A 27,260-nucleotide genomic window follows, 5' to 3' on the forward strand; every position below is an offset into this window, starting at 1 on the left:
CTAAACTTTTGACTACATTTAATACACGATAAGTGAATTTGTCCAAATACTTATGACACTTTCAAAATGGGGGCACTAGACACATAAAGTGCATTCATTTCTAAACATAAAACAGATATGTATGAAAATACCCTAAAATAAAAGGTGAAATTCTGTGCTTGACACATCATATAAAACAAGATTTATGTTGGAGACACACAGTAGTGATGACATAGTTCAGTTTTGTTCGTTTTCTATTAAGGGTTTTTCCATTTCACAGTCTGTTTTCTTCTGGTGGTCATGTTAATTATCTATGGTAATCAGTCAGTGGTCACACAACAGGGTTGTGTTCATTAAGCAACAAACAGAAGAAAACTGACTGAAACAGGGAGGGACTACCTGAATTAACCATCCAATAATAAACAAATGTCTTTAACCGCTTTGTTACGGTGTGCCCTAATGAATATGACCCGGCATGTCTAATGCTGTGTCTGAAGTGATTAGGGATGTTAGTGGTGGTGACTCACCCTCTCTTTGAGAAGCCTCTCTCTCTCTGCCTTGGCCTCCCTCAGTCTCCTCTCAATCTCCACCAGATTTACCAGTCCCAGACTCGGGCTGGAGAGAGAAGGAAAAATACATACATGTCAGCAGAGTCCACCTCTCACATTATTGTCGTCAGACATGAGACACAGACGTACAAACATACAGACACATGCACACGCAGACAGAGCTGCATGTATCTTTCACTCACACACACCTAGCAAACTCACCTGACCAGTTTATCACACGCCACCTCACTTCAACTACATCTCCACTCTGACCCAATCACCCAATCAATCTTCCACAGACAACTCATCCCTTCCCTCTCCTCCTGACAGCCAATCAGATACCTCCTCTTATTCACTTACAATACAGTCGCACTAACATGTTCCTTTAACAAACTTTGTGACTTTAGAAGTTTTTTTCCCCTCCACTGACCTGGCAGCACGGGAGTTACTAGCACTGTTACAGGGCGTCAGGAGACCACTGCCATTGCTGGGCCCAGGTCTGTGCCAGTTGCTGTGCCCGTTGCTGTGCCGGTGGGAGGGGAGGGGGGAAGTGAAGCGCTCTGGGCTTGGACTGTCAGGTACCATTCTCACCAGCCCTGTGAAAGAGAGAGAGAGGGCAAGACAGAGAGGCAGAGAGACAGAGAGAGAGAGGAAGGGACACAAAAACAGCACACACTTATTATATTATATAAGAGACAGGGCAAGGAGAGCATGAGAAAGGAGGAGAGAATGGAGAGAGCAGAGGAGAAAAAATAGAGGGAGAGAATGGATGACAGCACACACACACACACACACACACACAGTGGGTTAGAGAGAGATCCTGGAAATGGGATTTAGGCAGCAGCGGAGCAAACAAACTGAACAGAATTTCTAAAGAACAGCCATAGACTAGTAGCCCCACTGGCTCATCCAGTTCATACAGCTATATCCTGCTCATGACATGGTAATAACACACAGCTACATCTGCTACTGACATGCCTTAGAACTAACTGAAAAGGCAGAGAGAGAGAGAAAGTGATGGAGAAAGAGAGAGAAGCAGAGAGAGAGAGACGCAGAGAGCGAGAGAGAGAGAGAGAGAGAGAGAGAGAGAGAGAGAGAGAGAGAGAGAGAGAGAGAGAGAGAGAGAGAGAGAGAGAGAGAGAGAGAGAGAGAGAGAGAGAGAAGCAGAGAAAGAGAGAGATGGGGTGGAACTAAACAAAGACAGACAAAGACAGAGGAGCAGATGAAAGAGAAAGAGAAAGAGAAATAGAAAGCAAATATTCTTCCATGTAAAAATGATTTGAGGTAAAGCAAATGAAAAACACAAAGGAATTCATAATTAAACACCAATCATAGCTACCTTGCGCCGAGACCGGCCTATCGGCGAGCTTGTTGTTGCGGTGCGAACTCCGTCTCCGGGGCAAACTGACGGATTCTTTGGCTTGTTCCTGAAGTTAGGGAATAACACTGTGAGTTTGTGTTTCTGTACATTACTGGGAGAAAAACAACAAGTGAATCAAATCAGTGTCTATGTATGTGTCACATACAACTGGCAAACATGATCATTGACACGGCAACATACCTGAGGTGACTTGTGAATGGTCAGCGGCGAGAGTGACATCATGCAAGGGACCGAGCTGGGGATGTTGGACCAATCAGTGAGCGGCTTCTTCTCTTTCAAGACCTGATAAGAGATGGGAGTATGACCATTATATGACCGGTTATGACATAAACTCAGCCGTGAAGAGGAGAGTGAAAAAGAGACAAGTGAATGTTGTTATAATGACCTCGACATGTCAGTTAGGTAGGACAGACCGTAAGTCATAAGACTTGGATGACCACACGACACACTAAGTTGTTTGTGTCAACATTTAGCCATAACACATAATGAAATTACATAGTGGGAGTGTAACAAGTTGTAAAATACATTCATACACGTCACTGAGAATAGAAAACACAAGCTAGCTCTCAGGAACCACCCTAATGAGTTAAACATTATCTCCCTCTCACTATATCTCTCTTTCCCTCCCTCCCTCTCTCCCCTTCTCCCTGACTCAGACACATGAGCAATTCAGAAGCGGCATGCATTCTCTGTTAACCCGTCTCAGTCTCTCTCTCTCTCTTAGTCTCTCTCTCTCTCTTAGTCTCTCTCTCTCTCTCGTGGCTGGATGAGCAATGAAATCAATTTCCCTCTGCCAAAAACACTTCCATCTCTTCTTATTTGTGACTACTACCCATATGAGTACACTAGCATGTCATTCAAAGTCATATTGCATTCACACACAGTCATACAGAAACACACAGTCTGTCCTTTCTCCCCCTATCTGCCACTCCCTCGCTCCCTCTCTCGTCCTAGTATTAACTGACACACTTAGCCTGTATTAAATGCTGTCTCTGATTAACCCAATCTAAACACACTTGATGCATGCAGATTTGATTTGTGGTGTCTCTCAGCTTACCGGTGTTGTTGCGTCTCTTTTAAATTCTCTCAGCTTATTTCTCTCACTCCCTCTCTCTCTCCCTCATAGTCACCCTCCCCTGTTCTGCTTTTCCCTTCCCTCTGTTTCTTCCCTCCCTCCCTCTCTTTCTTCAGTCATGCCTCTCTCTCTCTCTATGTTCAGTTGTGCTCTTTCCCTGTCTCTAACTAGTCTCCTCCCCCTTTTCAACTTGCCCTGTCATAATTATAATCAAAGGCATGTCATTGGTCCAATAACAAACCATATCACTGTCCAAGCAGGGAGTTGACAAATCACACACTTTGGCGCTTCAGACAACCTTTATGAATATTGAATAAAAACACAGGAACAATGGACATTCTTATCTAGCTTCCAAGCACTTCATTTACATATGATATTTTAGTCATTTAGCAGACGCAGTTTGTGCATTCATCTTAAGATAGCTAGGTGGGACAACCACATATCCCAGGCATAGAAAGTACATTTTTCCTCAATAACGTAGCTATCAGTAGATCAGTAGGGTGACATGAGAGAACTGGGGAAGGTTCAAAACTAGGCGGGCTGCAGTGTTCTGGATAAGTTGCAGGGGTTTGATGGCACAAGCGGGGACTTCAGACAATTTAATGTATCATTTTTTATCATAATTGAGCCACTGGGGAATATAAGACATAATAATAATTTCCCTGATAAATAATTAATTAATAAAGTTAAAGTTCTGACATTTGCTGATCATAAGTCTCTGATCCCTTATTACCCTTTGACTGGTGTGAAGCAATTCTCTCCTCTCCTTCCTGAAGGCATTCATCTCTCTATCCTTCTCTGTCTCCATCTCCTTCAACTGCTTCTCAAGCTGCTCGACTCGCTCCTGAAGAAATCAATGAAAATCAATGAATAAAGAAAAAAATCAAACAAATGAAATGTCAGGCACTTAATATTAAACATCGCATCATTCTGTCTCCTGTAATTCATGTACTGTATGTTCAGTGGCATGTTAGACAGATAATGTTGTTGTTATTATTATAGAGTTGTTGTTTTAAATATGCACATTATCTTATCTCTTATGTCTCATGTCTTATGTCAATAGTTAGTTACTCTAGGTATGTTCAATGGCACACCTTCCAACATCCATTTGAGTTATGAGAGGAGATGAAGGATGAATATGACAGAGGAGAGGAGTGAGAGATGACAGGGAAGAAAGAATTAGAGATGTCAGCTCAGCACAGTAAATATGTCAGAGAGGAGGGGATAGAGAAAGAGAGAGAGAGAGAGACAGAGAGAGAGAGAGAGAGAGAGAGAGAGAGAGAGAGAGAGATGGGTATAGGATAAGCTGTCAACCCAAGCAAGGCCACAGTGCAGCTGAATCAACTCTCTCTCACTCACTCTCCTCCCCTCTTTCCGTCACTATCACTTGTTTCATCTCTCTCTCTCTATTCTCCCACCTCATCACATGATATCCTAAGTTTATCCTCTTTCTTTCTTCTCTCTCCCTCACGCTACAATCCTTCAACCTCTCCCCCCCCCACTCTCACCATACCTCTTTTACCTTCTCTCTCCATTCTCTACTTTTAGTCCCTCTCCTTTCCTCCTCCATTTCCTCAATTGACCAGCTCTCCCTTCATCTATACATCTTTCTCCACTTTCTCTCTCTCTTTGCTCCCTCCCTCCCTCCGACAGCGGCCTCTGATGCAATTACCTAACTTGTTTGGGCAGTCACGTGACAGTGGAGGGTGATGCCGTAGAGTGTGAGGAGAAGGGAGAGTTCACGCTCATGTCACCGTTTGAGAGGAGGAGGATGGGGGAGGGGGGTTACTTGTAAGGAGCCGTTACCAAACAGAGAGTGACTATACCGTTGGGGGAACAGAGTGGGGAGAAATTTTGCTACATTGTGCCTTAATGAATTCTACCCTGAATGAGATCTAAGGAGAGAATACTCAAGGGAAACCTGAATGGTGGTTAGTCCAGCATCACTCAGGAAGTGTAAACAGTGACTTATATCACATGACAGGGGATAAGCTTCTAACCAAACTAGCAGAACCAGCTTGGAGCTGTGAGATTCTCTGAAATGTTGTTGTCTTCTTATCTGTCGACACTGGCTTACCTGCGCTGAGTTGACAGCATGCTTTTGGCATGAGATTTCCTTCTCCTTATCTTCCTCGTTCCCTCTCTCCTTCTCTTCTATCTTTCCTTCGCTCTCCTCCTCCTCTATTCCGGCCTCGCTCTCCAGGACACGGAATTCCCAGTCCTCGAACACCCGGCCGGCTGCATCCACCATCTCTTTCTCCTGGAGGAGAGAGAGAGGGGTGGAGGAAGAGAGAGATGAACAGAGAGAGAGAAAGAGAGATTAACAGAGAGAGAGAGAGATTAACAGAGAGAGAGAGAGAAAGAGAGCGGGACGGAGGGAGAGAGATGAACAGAGAGAGAGAAAGAGAGAGGGATGGAGGGAGAGAGAGAGATGGAGGGAAAGAGAGATGGAACAGAGTGAGATAGAGGGAAAAAGAGAGCGTGATGAGGGATGCAGAGAGAGAAAGTGATGAAAGAAAGATGCAGAAGGAGAGGAACAAACAGAAAATGGAAGAAAGCTGTCGATTAGTACAGAAAGAGCCTGTGGCTCAGAACGCTAAAACAAAAAACAACTGTTCCGACCACTCCATTCAAGACCATTCATTAAACACAGACCATAAACCAAGTCCTAGGTCTCTAGCTTGTGTCCCAAAGGCCATCATATTCTCTATATAGTACACTACTTTTGACAAGGGCCCATAAGGCTCTTGTTAAAAGTAGTGCACTATATAGGAAATAGGGTGCCATGTGGGACACATCCTCTGTCATCAGAATGACACGTCATGACAGTGTCACTGCCAAAATGCACAATGAACCCTCTGTCTGCCTGCCTGTCTGTCTCAGATACCTCTCTGACACTTTGACATATCAGGTAGAATCAGTACTACAAAGATAACTAGTACCGCCGACAAGAAAGAACACACAGTAACTTAACACAAATAGCACAGAACTATGTCTTTGTGCCCCTGAGGCAAGCTTAGCTAGCTGTCATGTCCCAAGGCAGTGCGTTGTGAATGTGGCTATGGTTATGTTGTTTGTTATACTGTATCTCTGTCTTCATGTCCTCATGCACTCTTTCCTCTTCTTTCCCCTTGAGTTCTCATGCAATCCTTCATAACCATGACCAGAGAGATTAGAATTAGAACACATGATGTTCAATGGGTACCAACCAGAGGCAGTGTGAGACCATGCTGTCACCAGCACCTGAATTGAACTGTATATGAGGCTAGACCAAAAGCTAGCTCTCCACTGCACAAAGTTGACTTCACTTCAGGTCTCAGGGCAGGTGATGCCACTCTGCCAGGCTGCTACCTGTGAACGACCGCCACTACATCTAGACAGACAAACAGGCAGTGCATTCTCTTTTACACGCAGTCTAGTGGCAAGGCATAATATCAGTTAGCTGGGTACTATTCATAAGGTACCAAACGGAAGAAAACGGATTGAAACAGGTAGGGACAACCTGGACTTAAGAAGCGCTCATTTTCTTTTTGTTTTGCAAAATGTTTTAAAACATTGCGTGCCTTAATGAATAACACCCCAGTCAGTGCACTGTTCCTGGATCAGTAAATAACCTGTTGTAGTTGGATCAGTAGCTGCTCTCTCTGGCCCTCTGGCTGACTGGGGATCAGTGTCTCCTTCTTCTCCAACCTCCTCCTGAGCTCCTCAACCCGGGCCCTCTCCACCTCCAGACTGGCTCGCTCCTACAGAGAGAGAGAGAAAAGAGGAGGATGAGGGATGAGAGAGGAAACAGTCATCTCTTTATATAAAGATCCATCTGTTTGTAAGATCATTGCAATATTACATAGCTTAGGCCTATAGTGTAAAGTGTCACATGGAGCAACTCAGTATCTACCTCACTACCATAGCTACTCACGTTCAGGCCATATCACTCTCGAGCCTGAAGACAGTATGCTTTGGATGGTAGAGAATGGAGCTCTGTCTGTGTACCGCTAACCGTCTGTCTGTCTGGCTCCTTATGCTCCTTGTGTGTACAGTGCTACTGACCTTCTGTCTGTCTGTCTGTCTGTGTGTCTCCTTGTGCCTGCCCTCCTCCTCCTCCTCCTGCAGTGTCTGTAGATACAGCGTGTGTCTGTGCAGCTCCTTCCGCTCCTCCTGCAGCTCCCCCTCCAACAGGGCTATCTCCAGCTGCAGCTGGAGTGGCAGACAGGAGAGAGAGAGAGAGAGAGAGAGAGAGAGAGAGAGAGAGAGAGAGAGAGAGAGAGAGAGAGAGAGAGAGAGAGAGAGAGAGAGAGAGAGAGAGAGAGAGAGAGAGAGAGAGAGAGAGAGAGAGAGAGAGAGAGAGAGAGAGAGAGAGAGAGAGAGAGAGAGAGAGAGAGAGAGAGAGAGAGAGAGAGAGAGAGAGAGAGAGAGAGGTTAGTCCCACAATGAAGGATGCAGAATGTGCCTTTGAAGACTTGGTTTGCTGTGATAATCAGACTTCATCAGATACATTTACTGAACAAGCCACCACACTTCATAAAAATTGTTTGATATAAGACACAATCAGGCCCTTGAGTTCATTCATGAATCCATCAGTGTCTCGCCTCTATCTTTAGCTCCTCCCTCTGCTGGTCGATCTCTGTGATTCGCTGTTGCAGCATGGAGGGCAACGGTAGGATCCTCGCTGACCCCGCCTCTAAACGTTTGGCTGGAGACTGAGGGGTGGAGAAGAAACGCACACAGACGATTTAAAAGAGATTCAACCTGGATCTAAAAGTCATTCCGTTGGCTCAGTTGGTTAGAGTGCGATGACTGCGGCACCAAAGTTATCGGTTCAATTCCAGCGTTGGACACATACACTGATGTATATGTTGAGTCGCTTTGGATAGCAGCATCTGACTCTGACCACATTACCAGTATAAAACAACCAACCACCTGACGCAAGTCAAAGTGAGACCCACTCCTCCTTACCCTCTCACTCTCTGTGCTGCTGCTCTCTGTGTCCGACTCCGTCCCCGAAGAGGCGGGGCTTTGCCCTCCAGCCAATCGGGTGACCCACGGCGGCCGCAAGCCATGCTCCCATCGGCTCCTCGGGGTGTCCATATTGTGAAGGGGCATTTCTGTAGGATAGAAGGGGACGGGAGGAGGGATGTTGAGAGATACCGTATAGGGGGCCTTCATTAACATGACTAGACTGAATAGGGTTAGTGTTATCCGGGATCCTTGGGACGTCCCTACCATAAACCCTAACCTTGACCAGAACCCTTACCATAACCTTAACAATAACCCTTACCTAAACCTAACCCTTACCTTGCCAATTTTAAATGTCAACTTCAATGGGGTAACGTCAGAGTTGGGACGTCCCAAGGATTCCGGATAGCAAGGACCCTGAATATAGTGGTCATTCAATACACTGCATGGTTAAGAGCTAAAGGAACCAGGTGACAGTTCACAGAAGGGATACCACACTATGATAAGTACACCAGTGTGTCAGCAGCACTAAGCACTTGAAAGCAAAATATCCCCCTGACTTCCAGAAAAGCTGTTACAGTTGTTGGAGAAAACACCCAGGAAAAAGCGATAGTGAAAGAGAGGAGAGAACGCAGGATGTGGGAAGGTGGTTTGGGCTTGTATTTCAGGACAGGGACTGTTAGCACAAGGCTTTTTCTGTATGTACAGAGGGTACTGTACAGGAAACAATGCCTATTCACCTCCCAGCTTTTGAAGTGCATTGTGGGGAAGCATGGCACACAAATTTGAGTCAGTGCAATGATATGGTCTTACAATAACCATACACAGATATACATTGAATCAAGGGGATTCACCTTTGAAGTACTATACTCACTGTACATAGTACTATACACTGCTCCCACACAACACAAAGCCACATTATGAACAATATGCATCACTGGTGAGGTCTGGGATGGAGAATTCTTATTTAATGTCTTTATGTTACTTGCTCATACGAGTGTAATCAGTAGTAAAATAGCAGCAAATATAATGTACCGACCGAGCAAACCGAGTGCACACACTCACAGGCAGCAACCGAGTACACACACACACACGTGGGAAAATAGTCTGGAATCGCATTGTCCAAACCTTTCCCACCCTCTCATTCTCTCTCCCTTTCTCGCTCCTCCTCTCTCTCTCCCTAAACAGGCCTTATTAGGCGATGGGGCCTGGCGGAGTGGAGGCATGGAGATAAATATACAAATCTGATATGAGCGAGGGCTTCCAAACACAGACTGGCACACTGGCACAGAGACAGACAGAGAAGGGGAGAGAGAGAGAGGGACAGGGAGTGGAGGAGGAGAGGAGACAAGTGGGGGGAGGAAGTGGGTTCTAAAATGTCAGAGGCCAGAGTCATATTTCCAGTGAGGAGATGGAAAACATTCTGGGTCTGTGGTATACAACTTCACAGAGCTGTACACAGACATACAATACTATGTTGTTTATTGAAGAATAGTGCATGGCTGCATGCATCAACTATGTATATACTGTGTTTTTAATTATGTGTGTTTTTAATTGTGTGCGTGCGTGCGCACGTGTTTGTGTGAGCATGGATGCATGCATGTTGAAGAGGATGGCTACCATTCATCAATACCCATAATTACACATAAATATTTGACCTAGTAATACCGTATGCCAAATTGGTGAGGTTATTAGTTATTATTACTTACGTACCATAAATGTAGATATTAAATGTAATGGCACCATATGGAGGTCATGCTTTGGCAAGAGGGCAACATTTGAGTGAATGCTGGTGAGAGAGCTTTGTTTAAACTAAGACTGACTCAGATCCATATGACCCAAATGGACGTTTGCATTATCCAGTTGAGATACACTATCAACAGTAAGAGACTGCAGCGTTGGAGAAAGAGCCATACAGGAGTAAAGTCCATTCTTTCATGTCAACACAGATGTTATTCAAAAGCAACAAACATAGGCTAAACAAACACATTAGGGTTGAGTCTGGAATTGCACTCTATTGCCTACTTTTGACCAGGGCCCATGGACAAGAATACAGAGAAAAGAGAGGGAGAGAATACAGAGAAAAGAGAGGGAGGGAACACATAGAGGCTCACTATAGAAAAGAAAGTGAGTAGAAAAGGGACAGAATTAAGAGTGTGGTCCTCTGTAGCTCAGCTGGTAGAGCACGGCGCTTGTAACGCCAAGGTAGTGGGTTCGATCCCCGGGACCACCCATACACAAAAAAAAATGTATGCACGCACGACTGTAAGTCGCTTTGGATAAAAGCGTCTGCTAAATGGCATATTATTATTATTATTATATAAGAGGAAAGGGATAAGGTATTATAGAGAGGAAGATTAAGCTGATATTTTTTTCTAATGTGCTGCTAATAGGTCTTGATTGCAGAGGAGTGGCAGGAGAGATAATCGAGAGGAATAAACAGAGGCAGTCCCAAGGAGTGTGTGGGTGTGTTAGTTAGAGCTGTGCGATCCAGCTGCGCTAAATTACTTGAATTGATGCGATAATGATAAATAGAACGATACGTTTCTAACATTAATGTGCACCACGTTTTGTTTTATTACCCTTTAAACTACTACTACTAGTTTCATTGTTGTAGCCATCACTTGTCCCATTAACAATCACCCATATTAACAAAGCGTATTTAATTTCAAAACTTCAAATTTCTCTAGTATAGGCTACTTAACGTAATGAACAATATCAGCATGGTCGGTAAGGTCGTGTCGATCATTTTCAGTTTATCGCCCCAGCTCTAGTGTGAGTTATCCAACTACTGTCCTATCCGGAGGTGACACAATGCATAACTCTCAAGTCCGAGGCCAGAAGACACACTCACCCTCTCACACTGCAGTGCTAATCTTTCCCCTCGACTCAGCAACAGTTGAAGTGTCATACCCCTAGTACACACACATTCATTATACACACACAAGAACAATGGGTGCACTTCAGCCACGCTCAAGGTCCTAAACGATATTATCACCGCGATTGATAATAGAGAGTACTGTGCAGCCGTCTTCGTCGACCTGGCCAAGGCTTTCGACTCTGTCAACCACCGCATTCTTATTGGCAGACTAAAAAGCCTTGGTTTCTCAAATGACTGCCTCGCCTGGTTCACCAACTACTTCTCAGATAGAGTTCAGTGTGTCAAATCGGAGGGCCTGTTGTCTGGACCTATGGCAGTGTCTATGGGGGTGCCACAGGGTTCAATTCTTGGGCCGACTCTTTTCTCCGTGTATATCAATGATGTCGCTCTTGCTGCTGGTGACTCTCAGATCAACCTCTACGCAGACGACACCATTTTGTATACATCTGGCCCTTCATTGGACACTGTGTTAACAAACCTCCAAACGAGCTTCAATGCCATACAACACTCCTTCAGTAGCCTCCAACTGCTCTTAAACACTAGTAAAACTAAATGCATGCTCTTCAATCGAACGCTGCTGGCACCCGCCCACCCGACTAGAATCACCACTCTCGACGGGTCTGACCTAGAGTATGTGGACAACTACAAATACCTAGGTGTCTGGTTAGACTGTAAACTCTCCTTCCAGACTCACATTAAGCATCTCCAATCCAAAGTTAAATCTAGAATCGGCTTCCTATTTCGCAACAAAGCCTCCTTCACTCATGCTGCCAAACATGCCCTCGTAAAACGGACTATCCTACCGATCCTTGACTTCGGCGATGTCATTTACAAAATAGCCTCCAATACTCTACTCAGCAAATTGGATGTAGTCTATCACAGTGCCATCCGTTTTGTCTCCAAAGCCCCATACACTACCCACCACTGTGACCTGTACGCTCTTGTTGGCTGGTCCTCACTACATGTTCGTCGTCAAACCCACTGGCTCCAGGCCATCTATAAATCACTGCTAGGCAAATCCCCGCCTTATCTTAGCTCATTGGTCACCATAGCAGCACCCACCCGTAGTCTGCGCTCCAGCAGGTATATCTCACTGGTCATTCCCAAAGCCAACACCTCCTTTGGCCGCCATTCCTTCCAGTTCTCTGCTGCCAATGACTGGAACGAGTTGCAAAAATCTCTGAAGCTGGAGACTCTTATCTCCCTCACTAACTTTAAGCATCAGTTGTCAGAGCACCTTACCGATCACTGCACCTGTACACAGCCCATCTGAAATTAGCCCACCCAACTACCTCATCCCTATATTGTTATTTATTTTGCTCTTTTGCACCCCAGTATCTCTATTTGCACATAATCTCTTGCACATCTAGCATTCCAGTGTTAATACTAATTGTAATTATTTTGCACTATAGCCTATTTATTGCCTTACCTCCATAACTTGCTACATTTGCACACACTGTATATATATTTTCTGTTTTATTTTTTTGACTTTTTTTACCCCATATGTAACTCTGTGTTGTTGTTTTTATCGCACTGCTTTGCTTTATCTTGGCCAGGTCGCAGTTGTAAATGAGAACTTGTTCTCAACTGGCTTACCTGGTTAAATAAAAAAATAAAATAAAAAACACGCTCTCTCAACAGTTATCGATCATACATGAACAGAAGCAAGGATTCCACAATATTTAGATTCCACAATATTTAGATTCCACAATCCTTACTACCAACACACAGAAAAATTGAGAGAAAGAGAAAGTACAGAATTGGAGTTCATTCATTGCAGTTAGTAATATGCATCCATATCTAAAGAAGTGGAAGTCTGTTCACTCTTTACCCACCTGTGTTGACAGGATTACAGGACTGTGATTCAATTAAATACAATCTACTTTATTCATCCCTGAGGGGCAATTATTGCTAGCAGCCATAGGATACTGATTGGTGTGTGTGTGTGTGTGTGTGTGTGTACGAGCCAATGTTCTTCCTCCATCTCCTTTGACCACTTGAGGTCAGGTTTGGATCCAGTTAAACTTCAGCTGATGGAATCATCATCAACCCCCTTACTGGGTTGGCCTATCAGCTGTATCTATCTGAAGAGGACAGGCTGCAGCCACAGTCATAGATATACAGTTCAACAAACTCTGTTTGATCATTTGATGGTGGCCATTTTGGTACCATAATATCCAAGATAATTGTCTTGTGTTGGAATGTTGTTGGAATGTTCATGGAACATTGTGGATCATTTGTCAAACTCAGTGACAGCAGAATACAGCAGTACTGCTACAATAACATAATCTCTCACCAGGGCCGTGCACAAACCTTTTCGGGGGCTGGTGCACAAACTAAAAAAAGGGCAATTATGACTTGGATGATTTAGTTACATAAAAGCAATAGATGGCAACATCTTAGTGGCTAATTAAATGACACATATTTAACGCGAATTTAACGACGACTTGCAGGCAGTGGGTTCAGAACAACAGCGACAAAAAATGTTTTACCCAAAACAACCGGCCACTTTTAAGACTGGAAGGGCAAAGGGGCATGTGCCTGTCTCTCACAGAGTCACACTGACTGTGACCAGAGTTCCCCAATTGAATTTTATGGAGAAATTACAAAGAAATAGCAGGATAAGCACTTTGTAGCCTATTCAAAACCATATGTACATTTACAATCAAAACAACTGACAAGAGCTAGGCTATTTTGCGCGTCAAACATATGTAACAAAATACTTAACTTTGGCATGCCGTATGCGTGCCTGAATGCAGAGGGTTTGTTTTCACTATGTGCTCAATGCAAGGACACCAGGGAAACATGTTATACACACAACACAACTGCCCATCTAGGGGTTGACCTGGTCCTGCCATTCAATCAAAGGGACAGTCCACACTAGCTCTGTCCCTGGTGGCCAGACCAAGTATAAACACAAACATTTACACCAAGAAGTATATTCTTTGTACGTTTGGTCATATTTGTCTTATTCTTTGTTTTTTAAGAAGGGTACACTAGCAAACACATCCCCCCTCAGTCCTCCAGAGCATTTTGGGATGAAAATAAAATGTATGGACTGTACCTTTAACCTTTGTCTGGCTGATATTGAGCAAGAGCTGCTCTCACCTGAGAAACATAAAAACACCTGTCTTTTCTGCATTGGTGAGCCCTTTGCTGCACTATCCTCAGAAAAGGCATCAGGTGTTACAATGTCACATACATAACCCACTAGCAGTTCAACTAGCTAAAGTGTTTCTCTTCGTTGAGTCCTGAAGACTTAAAAAAGGAAACTTACTGTCATCCATGTATGCCATTCTGCATATTGAGGGAGAAGTATGTAATCAACATCCTGATTAGGATGAGTTTGTGCTCCATTCAAACCCACTAGTCTGTCCCGTCTGCCAGCCTCACAATGGGCTTGCACACAATGTCAATAGCGGTCAACTGTAACAATAAAGGACATTTCCATAGAATACAGTTACTGTATCGCTCAGCTCTCTAGTACTCTCCAGAGGATTACAACTGAACTATCCAACTCCCACCTGACCTGTTAGCCACAAGCACATTGTGACATCTGACAGATCAGGTACCCCGGAATACCCAGGCTGTGTCCAAAATGGCACCCTATTTCCTATATTGTGTACTACTTTCGACCATGGCCCAGGTCAAAAGTAGTGCACTATATAATAGGCATGTCAGAAATGACATCCTATTCCCTATGGTCACCTTTGACCTGGTCAAAAGTAGTGTATCATATAGGGAATATGGTGCCCTTTTGGACCCTACCCACTGGGCACAGACATCAATTCAACATCTATTCCACGTTGGTTGAACGTAATTTCAATTAAATGTGGAAACAACGTTGATTCAACCAGTGTATGCCCAGTGGGTAGTGACCATACCAGTATCAGCTGTGTGACCTCAGAGCCCACATAGCAAGGCTATGGTGGTATATGGAGGGCTATCAGGAAGCTGTCATCACCACACTGTGTCCTGACACATCAGGTTCCCAGGAATGCCTGGTGACCAGCCTCAGCTGTATGACCTCAGAGCTATGACAGAGCCCACTGAGATAGTCCCCCTGTATACCACCATAGCCTATGGAAGGCTACGGGCTGAGAGAGGAAACTGTCATCACCACACTGGGGCCTGAGCAGGAAGAGCATGTGAGAGGAACCAGGGTCGTATTCATTAAGGCACCCAAACACGTTTTAAAAACAAACATGAGCGTTTCTTATTGGATAAGTCCTCCCCATTTCAGTCAGTTTTTTTCCATTTGGTAACTAATGAATACAACGAAGGCTGGACAGCTCTGTGTGGCGTGTCTGTCTGTCAGATGAGAGGTGAGATATCATGACTGACTGTCATCTAGGTGTGAGGGAGGATAGGCCTATTGTTAGACTCCTAGAATGATACTGTAGCTGAGCCAACTAGTTACTATTGGGGAATACATTTGTTGTTGTTTTTAGGGGACCAAAAGGTTGAAGATTAAAATACAAGCTAGGATCATTGATTGTTAGGGAAGATGATTAGTTGTATTTCCTGTAAGTTAATTACCAAGTAAGTTACCCTATAAGCCTAATTGTTTCTCCAATAAAGTAGATTATCACACTATGATACCACTGCATTAATAGAATAATTCACGCAAACGTAACTTGTGCATATTACAACACTGCAAAACTGACTGGAATGGTCCGAAGACACCACTAATTACACAGACTTTGAATATTTGCTAGTTGAACAACATTAGCAGAGATTCCAGTGGGCTGAGCAAATCTCTCCGTTCTGAGGTCAGCGAAATCACGACCCATTAATGACAGGCTAGGTCTCAGATATAGAGCTGTACAAGTGCAGCCAAAAAAAGGGGCGTGAGAGAAAAAGAAAGAAGGAGAGATTGAACACAGGAGAGAGATATGTGCTCTGGACTCCCCTGACGGCTACCCTTCCCATGCAATCTTTTCTCTCCACCTCCATCAGCATCATCCTATACTCCCCCTCTCCTTTGTTTACACTATGTGCTGATGGAAGTGATAAACAACAGATATCAGAAGAGTCTGGTAAACAAATGTGAGTTTACATAAACTGAGGAGAACACTGCCCTGGGACAGGAGGTTTGGGACATTAAGAAATAACATATTTGGATTAGAACCAGATATGGTCCTCATTGTTTCAATGTGAAAATTACACATTGAAAAGCTACAGGCCTGAGGACAATTTTAGCCCATCTAGCTACTTATGCACTCAAGCAAAAAGTCCCAAATATTGAGTAATCAAATAAAATGTTGAGCATGTAGTCATAGAATCTTGAGTATCTGGATGTTCATCATCATACAACAAAGCATTCCGACATTTAAAAACTACTAAACCCCCCAAAAAAGTTGTTATTTAAGTTATGGCATGTACACAATTTGCATGAATCGTTTGTTAAGTAGGCTCTTTGGCTTAGTGTGAACTAATAGCCTAATGATAGATGTATTATTTAATATAGTCCATTTTTATGAATGGCATAGACCTATAGTTTATTTATATAAATAGTTTAGAAAGTAGGCTACAGTAGTCTACTGGCATTCTGTAAATATAATAATAGAGATTGTGTTCCATTTATTTACATGCTCGGTCAAGTTCAATTCGACATCATCCCTTCCCATGACACCAATGAAGACCATTAATAAACAGACGACCACTTTAAGTAGACACTGTAGGTAGCTACTGTGTAATAAAAATAATCCTAGTCTTATTATCAAATCGCGATCATTCACCAGATACAATGTATCAAACGACAGCGACACAGAACAGAAACAAAGAACTCATGCCTTACCTGAGAATATGCCGTCCTCTCTTCAAAAGCGTTCTTGTTGGGGGGGAAATGTGTAGTGTTGTTCCTGAATTTGAAGAAAATAGACGCTCATAAAAACAGAGTGACTAAATAAAGAAGTGATGGGTTTGGACCGGCGCACGCTTTCGCTTTCAATCATACGAACTATATCCAGAGAACTTTCAGAGTTTCTGTTTGCTGTCGTATCCCGTCTGAAGAGCTTTGATGTCTATATTCTCCTCTCTCTCTTGTCTCTGGTTTGATTCAATCCTTTCAAATAACTCCCAGTGAAAATGACAGATCGCAGTGTGCTGTCGGCGTCAACAGGTGAAATGGAATGCATGTTAGAGGCGGGCACACTGACCGACACAAAGTTCGTGTGAAAACGCAACTGTGTGAACTCGAGAGCGCGTCACTAACTGACTATACAGTTTCTGTGGTCTATTTCTGAGGGGGCTCCGCACCGAAATGAGAACTCTATTCTGGGATTTCCCACGACGACATGGCTTTGTCATTGTAATGCCCTCGTTATTAGCTCGCTATAGGCTAACGCAAAAGCAGTTTGGCTTGGCACCCTGCCAACACACCTCGCGGGTCTTGTGTCGCTGTCAATGCCAAGGGCCCTTGGAAAGCGTCATTAGCTGCCACGTAAATCTCTCCACTCTCTTTACTATATCCAATGGTCTTTATCGGCCCCTGCCCCCTTAACAGTTCTGTCTCAATGAGCTGATATCGTAATCATAGATTATTCCCTCAGTCTCCCCTAAACAAGGGCATGTGGACAGGGTGAGCGAGAATGCATGGAGTCAGGGTGGGTAGCAGAGCGTGAGTGGGCAAAGAAAGAGTGAAAGGGGTGAAAGAGAGAGCAGATGGAAGGGGCAGGGTACAGACTGGGTGAAAGAACAGCTGGTGACTTGTAAAAAAGCACAACAATGTCAAAGAATGGGGCCTTTTTTCACAGGCAAAACACTGTGCCACAACAACATGTTAAGTTGCCTATTGTTTTTGTCTATCTATGTTTTTGCTTTAAAAATACAAATATGTTTTAAATAAAACAATTAAAACATACCTTAGGCGTGATGGCAACACTGGTTACACCCTGTGCATTTCAAAACAATGAATGCAGGTGTGTCTGTCAGTAAGTAGGTGAGAGAAGAGTTGCCTAATGTGGATGTTCTGTTTGTCTCTACTGGTGACAGGGACAGCTGGCAGATGAAGTGGTGTGAACTCGTATGTGACAAGAACACAATGCAATCTTTTCTTCAGACTTCTATTTCTTTCTTCTTTCACTTTGAATGCATCTTCTCGATTTCCATCCGAAGGTTACAGTAGAAACCTAAAAGTTCAGTCATTTCACACATGGTGTGTCGGGTGTCTTTCAATGCAGTCAAAACCAAGCTGTCACTTTTGTCACAGCATCAAAGGCATGACCTGCTCAGGTAACTATACTCAAATATTTAGATACAGAAGGAAGGGTACAGTACCTTTGAGATGTATCTGAGAAGTATGAGCTCACAGTACACCATTATTATGAAATGATCAGGCAGTTTCAGAGAGAAAAAGACATGGTTGAGTCAGAGCCAGACACTCCTATCTCCCCAAACCTGTCTACCAGGTAGAGACTAGAGTCAATGGGCTGTGGGACAAAAACAAATGTAGTAGGCTACTATGCTAGCTACACATCTAAGAGGAATCCTAAGGCTAAGCCGATTATGTTGATGTTTTCAGGACATTACAATATGGTACTAAATAAAGAGGGTGAGAGAATAACCGGATGATACCGGATAAATAAAGCGGTAGATAGAAGACAGAGAAACAAGCACACAAAGGCACAGCCATGATGAGTTTTGGACTCTCGCAATGGAAACTTGGCCCACAGTGATTTCAAATGCAAATAGAGGAGTTAGGTTTTCCTGGTATGCAAAAAGGCCCTGGCTGGCAACAGTCAGAGTACTGTGTGTGTGTACAGTATGTGTGTGTGTGTGTGTGTGTGTGTGTGTGTGTGTGTGTGTGTGTGTGTGTGTGTGTGTGTGTGTGTGTGTGTGTTGCCTTGGCTAGGGGATGCTGGAAAGGCCATGTGGAAGAGCTCAATTGTGTCAGTCCAGCATTCATGAATACTAAACCATGAATGGAACCTTCTATCACAGCACTTTCCATGAGTTACACTGCAACTCTGCAATTTATACAGGTGTAGTCAAAGAAAGAGTTAATTCAGACATTTACATTTGAACAATCTTGATTTAATATAAAACTAGGTCATCTTATTAATGTTCAAATTTTTCCAGGAGATTGTATTATAAATGTTACAATGTACATGGCAATGTTTTATGATCATGTATCTTAATGCATCTTTTACTATACAATTTCAGTATCTGTACACCCACCAAATCATGACCACTGCTTTTTACATAGGCAAACATGGAGAAATGTATGTTCTTAATTTTTGACAAGCTTTAGTTTTGGTTACTTATTAGATACAAAATATTGCATTCAAAACATTAAGTTGTGGCTGGGTGAAAATAATTTCCCTCTTCCTCCCAATAGTGCTTAAAGTGAAATCCTAAAATTGATTTGACATTCAAACCTCATGGAGTCCACACACCAGGTTTGCAGGCACGGCAATATCTGGCAGAGAGAGAAATAACAAATCAACACCTTGTTTCTATCAGTGAGTTAAGAACAGCTTACGCTAACAAGTAATCAAATCGATGCGCAAAGGACAGTTAGAAAGAGTACAGTATGTGTAACATATTGCAATCTCATCACGGACAGCTTTGTCATGCTCATTCCCGTGATAAGGTTTAAGTGAGATGAAAGACCACTGATAATAACTTTATTGTAATAGAATAGTTACATATCATCTAGATAATAATAGGCCCTATTGTAATAGAATAGTATTATATCATACACAACAACAGTTTCTATTGTAATAGAATCGCTGCAGAGGGTGGACTGTCTGAGATACCTATCTTAGCAGGATTGGGGAGGTTCAGGTTGGTCATGATGTCCACAAACTCCTCCAAGCTCTTGGTTAGGCGGGGGTTAAACCTCCTCTCCTCACCCACTGTGGAGGCTGTCTGACCTGCAGCACAAGGTTAACAGACCTGTTAGCAATACAACACAATGATGATTCAATGACTACACTCAACTGTAGAACACACAGTCTGATCTGGCTTAGGAATGACTCAGAAGAGAACCCTGAGATGAAAATGAAAGTAGACAAATGGTGAAGAGTGGTGGTACAGTACACTGGACAAGTTAACTTCGTAAAGTCTATAGAAAGGATAGTTATAGCATTGTGAGAGTATACAAGCCTTCTGGGTATGCTTGTACGAAATAGTTGGTGAGGCTATCCCCAAGAGCATACATCTAAAAAAGGAAAGCTTGCAAGGAAAGGGGTCAGGGGATATACAAAGATATACACAATACAGTGGAATACAAACACATTATTGCATAAAGAGGATGTCTTGGCAACCTTTGTAGTCATGTGCAGGAAAGACGAGGCACTGAGGAGGTAATGTGAAGATCTTCTGGTGGACTGATTCATAGAGCCTCCTAGAGCAGCCTGGTTAGTGTAGAAACAAACAGATCAGGGTTGTTTCCATTGGACCACAAACAAACAGACTGAAACAAGGAGGGACTACCTGGACTTGTCCGATAAGAAACACTCATTTACGTTTTTACGTTCCAAAACATTTGTTGCATGGCCTATTGAACATAACCCAGGCTACGATACAGTGACTGTTTGTGATCAGGCTACAATAGTGCCACCTTTTGTCCACTAAGCATAACTACAAAAACAATGCAACAAGTGTAGGTGAGGCAATGATCCACAAACTTTTCATGCATTGTTTAAAATCAGTCCTGACCAAAGAATTGGGAAACATTAGTGTATAGGGATGAAAGTGTGTGATATAACCTGATAATATCTCCATGGCTAGATATATCACTACAGAGGCCAAAAATCTGAGAGAATATGCCTGTCACACTATAGTACTGTGTTGGCTTAGATACTTTATTTTCACATTGTCCTGTCCAGCATGGATTCAGCCTGGTGGATGCCCAACCAGGCCAGTGCATTACAGTACATTTGGGCTTGGCTCTGCTTGGTTTAGCTTAGTAGTGTGGAAAAGGTTAACGTTACCCTGCTGGAAGTCTGTCCTTCCACAGCCCCTGATTAGCAGTGTGTCCCCAGTGAAAGCCATGCTCTGGTCCCCGGTCACCAACGTCACACAGCCGTCTGTGTGTCCTGGAGTCTCCCTCACCGTCAGATACTGAGGGACGAGAGAGGCAGGAAGAGGGATTACAGAAAACAAGTGAGGGGAAGTAAAGAGAGAAAGGGAGTGTAAAGGAGAGATGAAGAAGGTGAATACAGCAGCAGCATTTAGAGCAGTGGTCAACAACCTGGTCCTGGAGAGCAACAGTACATGATGTGTAGGCTTTTGTTTCAGCCCAGCACTCGTACTCAGTTGAAACAAAACCCTGTAAACCTATGACTCTCCCGGACCAGGGATGTTGGGTGACCACGAATTGGGGTCGGCCCAGACTATATTCTCTATAGCTATTTGGCTGTAGGTAGGTCTGTCTTCACATTTACATTTTTACATTTGTCATTTAGCAGACGCTCTTATCCAGAGCGAATGACAGTAGTGAGTGCATACATTTTTGTACTGGTCACCCGTGGGAATCCAACCCACAACCCTGGCGTTGCAAGCGCCATGCTCTACCAACCGAGCCACATGGGCATTCCTCACATGTTTGCCAAAGCTGATCTTGTCTCCCTCTGATAGCAGGATGTCTGCACTGGCCCCACTGTGCTTGGAGATGGCACTCTTCATCCCAAACTGCCTGTTCTTCAGCAGTCCCGTGCCTGTGATGTGGTCTGCATGGCAGTGAGTGTTCACTAATGGGGGAAAAAAACAGGGCACAGTGTGCGTCGTATGTCATCTTACAATAAACAAGGACACAATAAACAAGTAGACCAAAATGGATGTAGGATTAGTGTGTGTGTGTGAGTGGGTGGGTGAGTGAGTGAGTCAGTGCATGTCTATGTGTGGTGGACATGCTCGTGCTAGCGAGCGCATGCTTGTGTGTGTGTCCATGTTTTAGAGACATCCAAGTTACCTGCCACTTTCAGGTTGAAACCCAGTTCCTCTATGAGTTTCAGATCCCTGTCCACTGTCTCCAGTACTGGATCAATGAGGACCGCCTCCATGCTCTCTGTATCAGCCAGTAGATAGGTGTAGGTGCTGCTCACTGACTCAAACAGCTGTATAGGTTGGAACAAGCAAGGACAGGTGAGTTAGTAACCATAGGTTATAAAAGGTGAGGGGGAAGTACAGTATGCTATTATATAACACACATCCTGCCTGTGTATTAGTTATGGATGATAATATATGGGTGTGTAGTCTTTTATAGTGATAAAGTGTCACTGTCAAGGTGGATTTTCATACTTTGAGAAGGGTGCAATTGCGGCCCGAAATTCGAGACATTCCTGCATCTGCAGTTACCTCTCTTTATACTTCTATTGGTCCATTTTTAAGCTAGGACTCCCGTACACAGGCGAGAGGCGGAGGTGCTCCAGTACAGTAGGTGGCAGTAATGCATCATAACGCTGGATGCCAATCGTCTATAAAATCCCACAGAAGAAGAGGCGGGGGCAACAATGGAACGGTAGCTAGCTAGGACAACGGTAGACCGTGTACTTCGCCCCCGCCTGTCGGGCACTGTTTTCCCGCAGTTCTGCTAACGACGGCGAGGGCAGGTGTTCGGCAAGCGGGAGTTAAATACACTGTGCACTAGCTACCGTAGTTAGCTTGGACTCTGGTACACTGCAGGCGGGGGCGACACCGGTAGCTAGCTAAGTTAGCTAAGACAGCGGTAGACAGTGTCATTCGACCCCGAAAAAACTCAGATAATACTTTTATGTCCCTTTTGACCCACATTTTAATCGCATTGACAATCTGGGGAAATCCAGAATATCAAGTGTCACCCAAGCATGAAGATGGCGTGCTTGTGTTATTAAAATGTAACAAGTTACACTATGTTTTTCTTGGTTTCACCTAGTTATCTAGTTTAGTTTCGTTTATTATAGTTTGTTGAGATTTGAGTTATCACAAATCTAGGTGATTTTTTGTCAGAAAATGTGTAAACATTGCCCTCTGTGCGAGTGGCGGTTTTAACACGCCCCCTCTTCTGCTACAGCTCCGCTAGCTTGCTACATTGTTGCGCAAACAATTTGGTTTGAAAACAATGAAACAACTAAGGACGCCTGGAAAATACGTTCCCCCTAATTTTGTGGACAAATACTAATTTTAATGAATTCTCATGTTAACCAATTGCAAAATACTTGTTTACATGCACTGAAAAAAAGATTATTCCTATTTTCACTGTGCTTCCAAAAAGTCCGGAGCCCACTTTGGCCCAAAGCAAAAAAATATATCAATTATTGCAGTGGCTAACTCACCTGCCTGAAGAAAGGTCCTTTTCCCAACTCCATCCTGGAGCAGTAAGGTCGTATGATGACCGATTCCAAAGGCTGCTTGCTGGTGCGTACACCCGGGCCGATGTGGGCTGGAACTTTACGCGAGTGCCGGGTTGTTTGGAGGCACAGCGTGTAGGCCAGAGCAGGTTTCAGTCGGTTTACAACTGAACACATTTTTTCTCCAGTTATTTAACTGACACTATGCTTTCGGCTTCCTACTGGGTGACGGGCAGGGGTAAAAATTCCAAAACTGAGCAGACGAGTTTGTTGTGTCCCAATCCGTTGTAGCAGTCCGTTGCAGTATATTTAGCTATAGCCTACACCTCATTAGCATGGTAGCCACAAATGTTGTAGCTATATTTACTTAATGTGCAATAAATTGTGCATGTAGTCTAGTGTATCCAGGAAGTTCAAAAAATCTGATAAGGGAGACTACTCCTGGCGATCCTCCAAGCACTAAACACAAGAGCAGTGGACATGTGCAAGCTGTCAACACTTCAACGCACGCACCGACACATGAACACAGTCTTGCGCAGCTAACCTTGTGGGGACATTTAATTCAGTCCCATTCAAAATCCTATTCTCCCTAACCTTAACCCTAAACCTAGCTCCTAACCCTAACCCTAAAACAAACCCTAGCTCCTAAACCTAATTCTAACCTTAACCCTAAATCCCCTAGAAATAGCATAAACCCCTTGTGGGGACCAACAAAATGTCCCCAGTTGGTCAAAAGTATCCCCACAAGTATAGTTAAACACGTCCACGCACACATACACAGAAATAGAGGGTCAGGGTTAGTCAGAGTTAGGTGTGTCACCATGACCATGCACATAGGTGTGATTATATAACAAGATACTTGGCACTGCTTTTTGCCCTACGTGACTCTTGTCAGCAACTCCAGATAGGAAACAAATCCAGTCCCAGTTTAATCCAACAATCCATGCATTAGTATGGGTAATTAACCATATATAATGGTTTGAATGAGAATGTGCTTTCAATAAAATTATTGTCAGGAAAATTAAATGTAATACAAAAATGGAATGCCAAGCAAAAATGCATAATACTTTAATATTTTGCAGAAATGTAAGTGGTCATATTGCTGCTAATAAAATCTAGCTGTCAGAGGTATAATTAACTGTTGTTGGGGTTACAGATTCTTCAAATGTGTCCATCTGTAAAAGAGTCAAAATCATGACATGGAGTGGTGCATTTGCACATTCAGAGAAACACTGACCCAGTTCTGTGTGATTGGTACATCTACTGTAGCTACAGTGAGGGAAAAAAGTATTTGATCCCCTGCTGATTTTGTATGTTTGCCCACTGACAAAGAAATTATCAGTCTATAATTTTAATGGTAGGTTTATTTGAACAGTGAGAGACAGAATAACAACAAAAAATCCAGAAAAACACATGTCAAAAATGTTATAAATTGATTTACATTTTAATGAGGGAAATAAGTATTTGACCCCCTCTCAATCAGAAAGATTTCTGGCTCCCAGGTGTCTTTTATACAGGTAACGAGCTGAGATTAGGAGCACACTCTTAAAGGGAGTGCTCCTAATCTCAGCTTGTTACCTGTATAAAAGACACCTGTCCACAGAAGCAATCAATCCATCAGATTCCAAACTCTCCACCATGGCCATGACCAAAGAGCTCTCCAAGGATGTCAGGGACAAGATTGTAGTCCTACACAAGAATGGAATGGGATACAAGACCATCGCCAAGCAGCTTGGTGAGAAGGTGACAACAGTTGGTGCGATTATTCACAAACGGAAGAATCAGCCCAGAACTACACTGGAGGATCTTGTCAATGATCTCAAGGCAGCTGGGACCATAGTCACCAAGAAAACAATTGGTAACACACTACGCCGTGAAGGACTGAAATCCTGCAGCGCCCGCAAGGTCCCCCTGCTCAAGAAAGCACATATACAGGGCCGTCTGAAGTTTGCCAATGAACATCTGAATGATTCAGAGGAGAACTGGGTGAAAGTGTTGTGGTCAGATGAGACCAAAATCGAGCTCTTTGGCATCAACTCAACTTGCCGTGTTTGGAGGAAGAGGAATGCTGCCTATGACCCCAAGAACACCATCCCCACCGTCAAACATGGAGGTGGAAACATTATGCTTTGGGGGTGTTTTTCTGCTAAGGGGACAGGACAACTTCACCGCATCAAAGGGACGATGGACTGGGCCATGTACCGTCAAATCTTGGGTGAGAACCACCTTCCCTCAGCCAAGGCATTGAAAATGGGTCGTGGATGGGTATTCCAGCATGACAATGACCCAAAACACACGGCCAAGTCAACAAAGGAGTGGCTAAAGAAGAAGCACATTAAGGTCCTGGAGTGGCCTAGCCAGTCTCCAGACCTTAATCCCATAGAAAATCTGTGGAGGGAGCTGAAGGTTTGAGTTGCCAAACGTCAGCCTCGAAAACTTAATGACTTGGAGAAGATCTGCAAAGAGGAGTGGAACAAAATCCCTCCTGAGATGTGTGCAAACCTGGTGGCAAACTACAAAAAACGTCTGACCTCTGTGATTGCCAACAAGGGTTTTGCCACCAAGTACTAAGTCATGTTTTGTAGAGGGGTCAAGTACTTATTTCCCTCATTAAAATGCAAATTAATTAATAACATTTTCTGAATTTTTTTTTTGTTATTCTGTCTCTCACTGTTCAAATAAACCTACCATTAAAGTTATAGACTGATCATGTCTTTGTCAGTGGGCAAACTTACAAAATCAGCAGGGGATCAAATATTTTTTTCCCTTACTGTATGTACATCTACGTATTTGTAGATCCAGGGGAGCAGCTGGGTAACCCTGGTGTAGACTCCTGGTTTGTTGGGCCGACCACAGCCATCTCCCCAGCTCACTATCCCAGCCAGCCTCCAGTCCCCCTCCCCTGTCTCACACACCAGCGGGCCTCCACTGTCTCCCTTACAACCAGAGAAGACCACATATGAATTAATGCATGCATGCATACACCCCCTGCCTTTGCCCTCAGAACAGCCTCAATTCGTCGGGGCATGGACTCTACAAGGTGTCGAAATCGTTCCACAGGGATGCTGGCCCATGTTGACTTCAATGCTTCCCACAGTTGTGTCAAGTTGGCTGGATCTCCTTTGGGTGGTGGACCATTCTTGATACACAGGGGAAACTGTTGAGTGTGAAAAACCCAGCAGCGGTGCAGTTCTTCACACTCAAACCGGTGTGCCTGGCACCTACTACCATACCCTGTTCAAAGGCAATTCAATATTTTGTCTTGCCCATTCACCCTCTGAATGTCACACATACACAATCAATGTCTCAATTGTCTCAAGGCTTAAAAATCCTTCTTTAACCTGTCTCCTCCCCTTCATATACACTGATTTAAGACGATTTAACAAGTGACATCAATAAGGGATCATAGCTTTCACCTGGATTCACCTGGTCAGTCTATGTCATGGCAAGAGCAGGTGTTCCTAATGTTTTGTACACTCAGTGTACATGCATGAATCAATCAATCAATAAATATTATATTTTGTCTATGCATATTGGTGCACTGCATGCACTGTTGATGTTAGTTTTCTTGTAAGATGTGTGTAATTCCATATACAGTATAGGCCTATTTGGTGCAAGCTAAGTAGACCTACTTACTCGACAGGGAACCATTTTGATATGTGGAGAGCATAGGCCAGCTAAGTATAGCCGTTAACATCTGGAGTAACAGAGAGTCCTTTCTTTCCCATTGGAATAAACAGATTCCTCAGTATTTGGAGTATTTTGTTTTGCAGTTCTTGGTGTGCGTGTGTGTGTGTGTACCTGGCATGAGTCCACCCCTCCCTCCATGGTGCCAGCGCAAAGCATCCTGGGAGTGAGGTAGGAGCCGTAGACATTTGGGCGGGAACACGTGGACTGGGCTATCACCTGGACTTGAGCCTGTCGCAGCTCAGACGATACAGAGCCTGAGAGAGAGAAAGACTGCGAAAGAGAGAGACAGACCGACAGACAGAGGCGGAGTAGAGAAAGGATGGGTAAAGACAGATGAAGATAGGAGTGGTATAGAGAGAGGAGAAGGAGAGATTATACAAATAGAAGGAGTGTTATAATGTGAAGAGAATGAAGAGACAATTGTCAGGTTATTGAATGAGATTATGGGATGGAAGGGAACATTGTCTTCATTCTG

The 27,260-nt window shown here is 43.7% G+C and overlaps 2 protein-coding genes across 2 annotated transcripts in view; both read right to left on the bottom strand.

Moving 5' to 3' along the window:
* The window catches only part of phldb3 (pleckstrin homology-like domain, family B, member 3), a 29,957-nt gene extending 12,613 nt beyond the window's left edge, over positions 1-17,344 (bottom strand). The window contains exons 1-11 of the mRNA XM_084156781.1: positions 16,618-17,344; positions 7,937-8,085; positions 7,570-7,680; positions 7,031-7,177; positions 6,598-6,726; positions 5,061-5,243; positions 3,717-3,827; positions 2,089-2,190; positions 1,867-1,954; positions 958-1,123; positions 507-594 (exon numbers count right to left, since the gene is read on the bottom strand). Of these exons, the coding sequence (XP_084012907.1) occupies positions 507-594; positions 958-1,123; positions 1,867-1,954; positions 2,089-2,190; positions 3,717-3,827; positions 5,061-5,243; positions 6,598-6,726; positions 7,031-7,177; positions 7,570-7,680; positions 7,937-8,083 (1,272 nt within the window). The 5' untranslated portion in view covers positions 8,084-8,085; positions 16,618-17,344. The remainder of the gene's footprint in view (positions 1-506; positions 595-957; positions 1,124-1,866; positions 1,955-2,088; positions 2,191-3,716; positions 3,828-5,060; positions 5,244-6,597; positions 6,727-7,030; positions 7,178-7,569; positions 7,681-7,936; positions 8,086-16,617) is intronic.
* A 1,488-nt stretch (positions 17,345-18,832) lies between these two features.
* LOC311115348 (persulfide dioxygenase ETHE1, mitochondrial-like) lies at positions 18,833-23,872 on the bottom strand. The gene is made up of 7 exons (XM_084157298.1): positions 23,081-23,872; positions 21,739-21,883; positions 21,369-21,517; positions 20,759-20,888; positions 20,090-20,179; positions 19,580-19,696; positions 18,833-19,239 (listed from the first exon to the last, which is right to left on the bottom strand). Exons 1-7 carry the CDS (start codon positions 23,270-23,272, stop codon positions 19,193-19,195), a joined length of 870 nt encoding a protein of 289 aa, XP_084013424.1. The 5' UTR covers positions 23,273-23,872; the 3' UTR covers positions 18,833-19,192.
* Positions 23,873-27,260: the final 3,388 nt, after the last annotated feature.

This window comes from Coregonus lavaretus, assembly GCF_964263955.1.
Source record: "Coregonus lavaretus genome assembly, chromosome: 3".
Taxonomy (NCBI): Eukaryota; Metazoa; Chordata; class Actinopteri; order Salmoniformes; family Salmonidae; genus Coregonus; species Coregonus lavaretus.

Bases quoted from the DNA above. Each gene is read 5' to 3' on its own strand.
- LOC311115348 (XM_084157298.1), bottom strand. From the start codon at position 23,272: ATGTGTTCAGTTGTAAACCGACTGAAACCTGCTCTGGCCTACACGCTG. The intron at 21,518-21,738 runs GTAACTTGGATG...TTCCCCCATTAG, and splicing joins TTTCAACCTGAAAGTGGCAG to TGAACACTCACTGCCATGCA. The intron at 19,240-19,579 runs GTATCTCAGACA...TCTCTCTGCCAG, and splicing joins CCCCAATCCTGCTAAGATAG to ATATTGCCGTGCCTGCAAAC.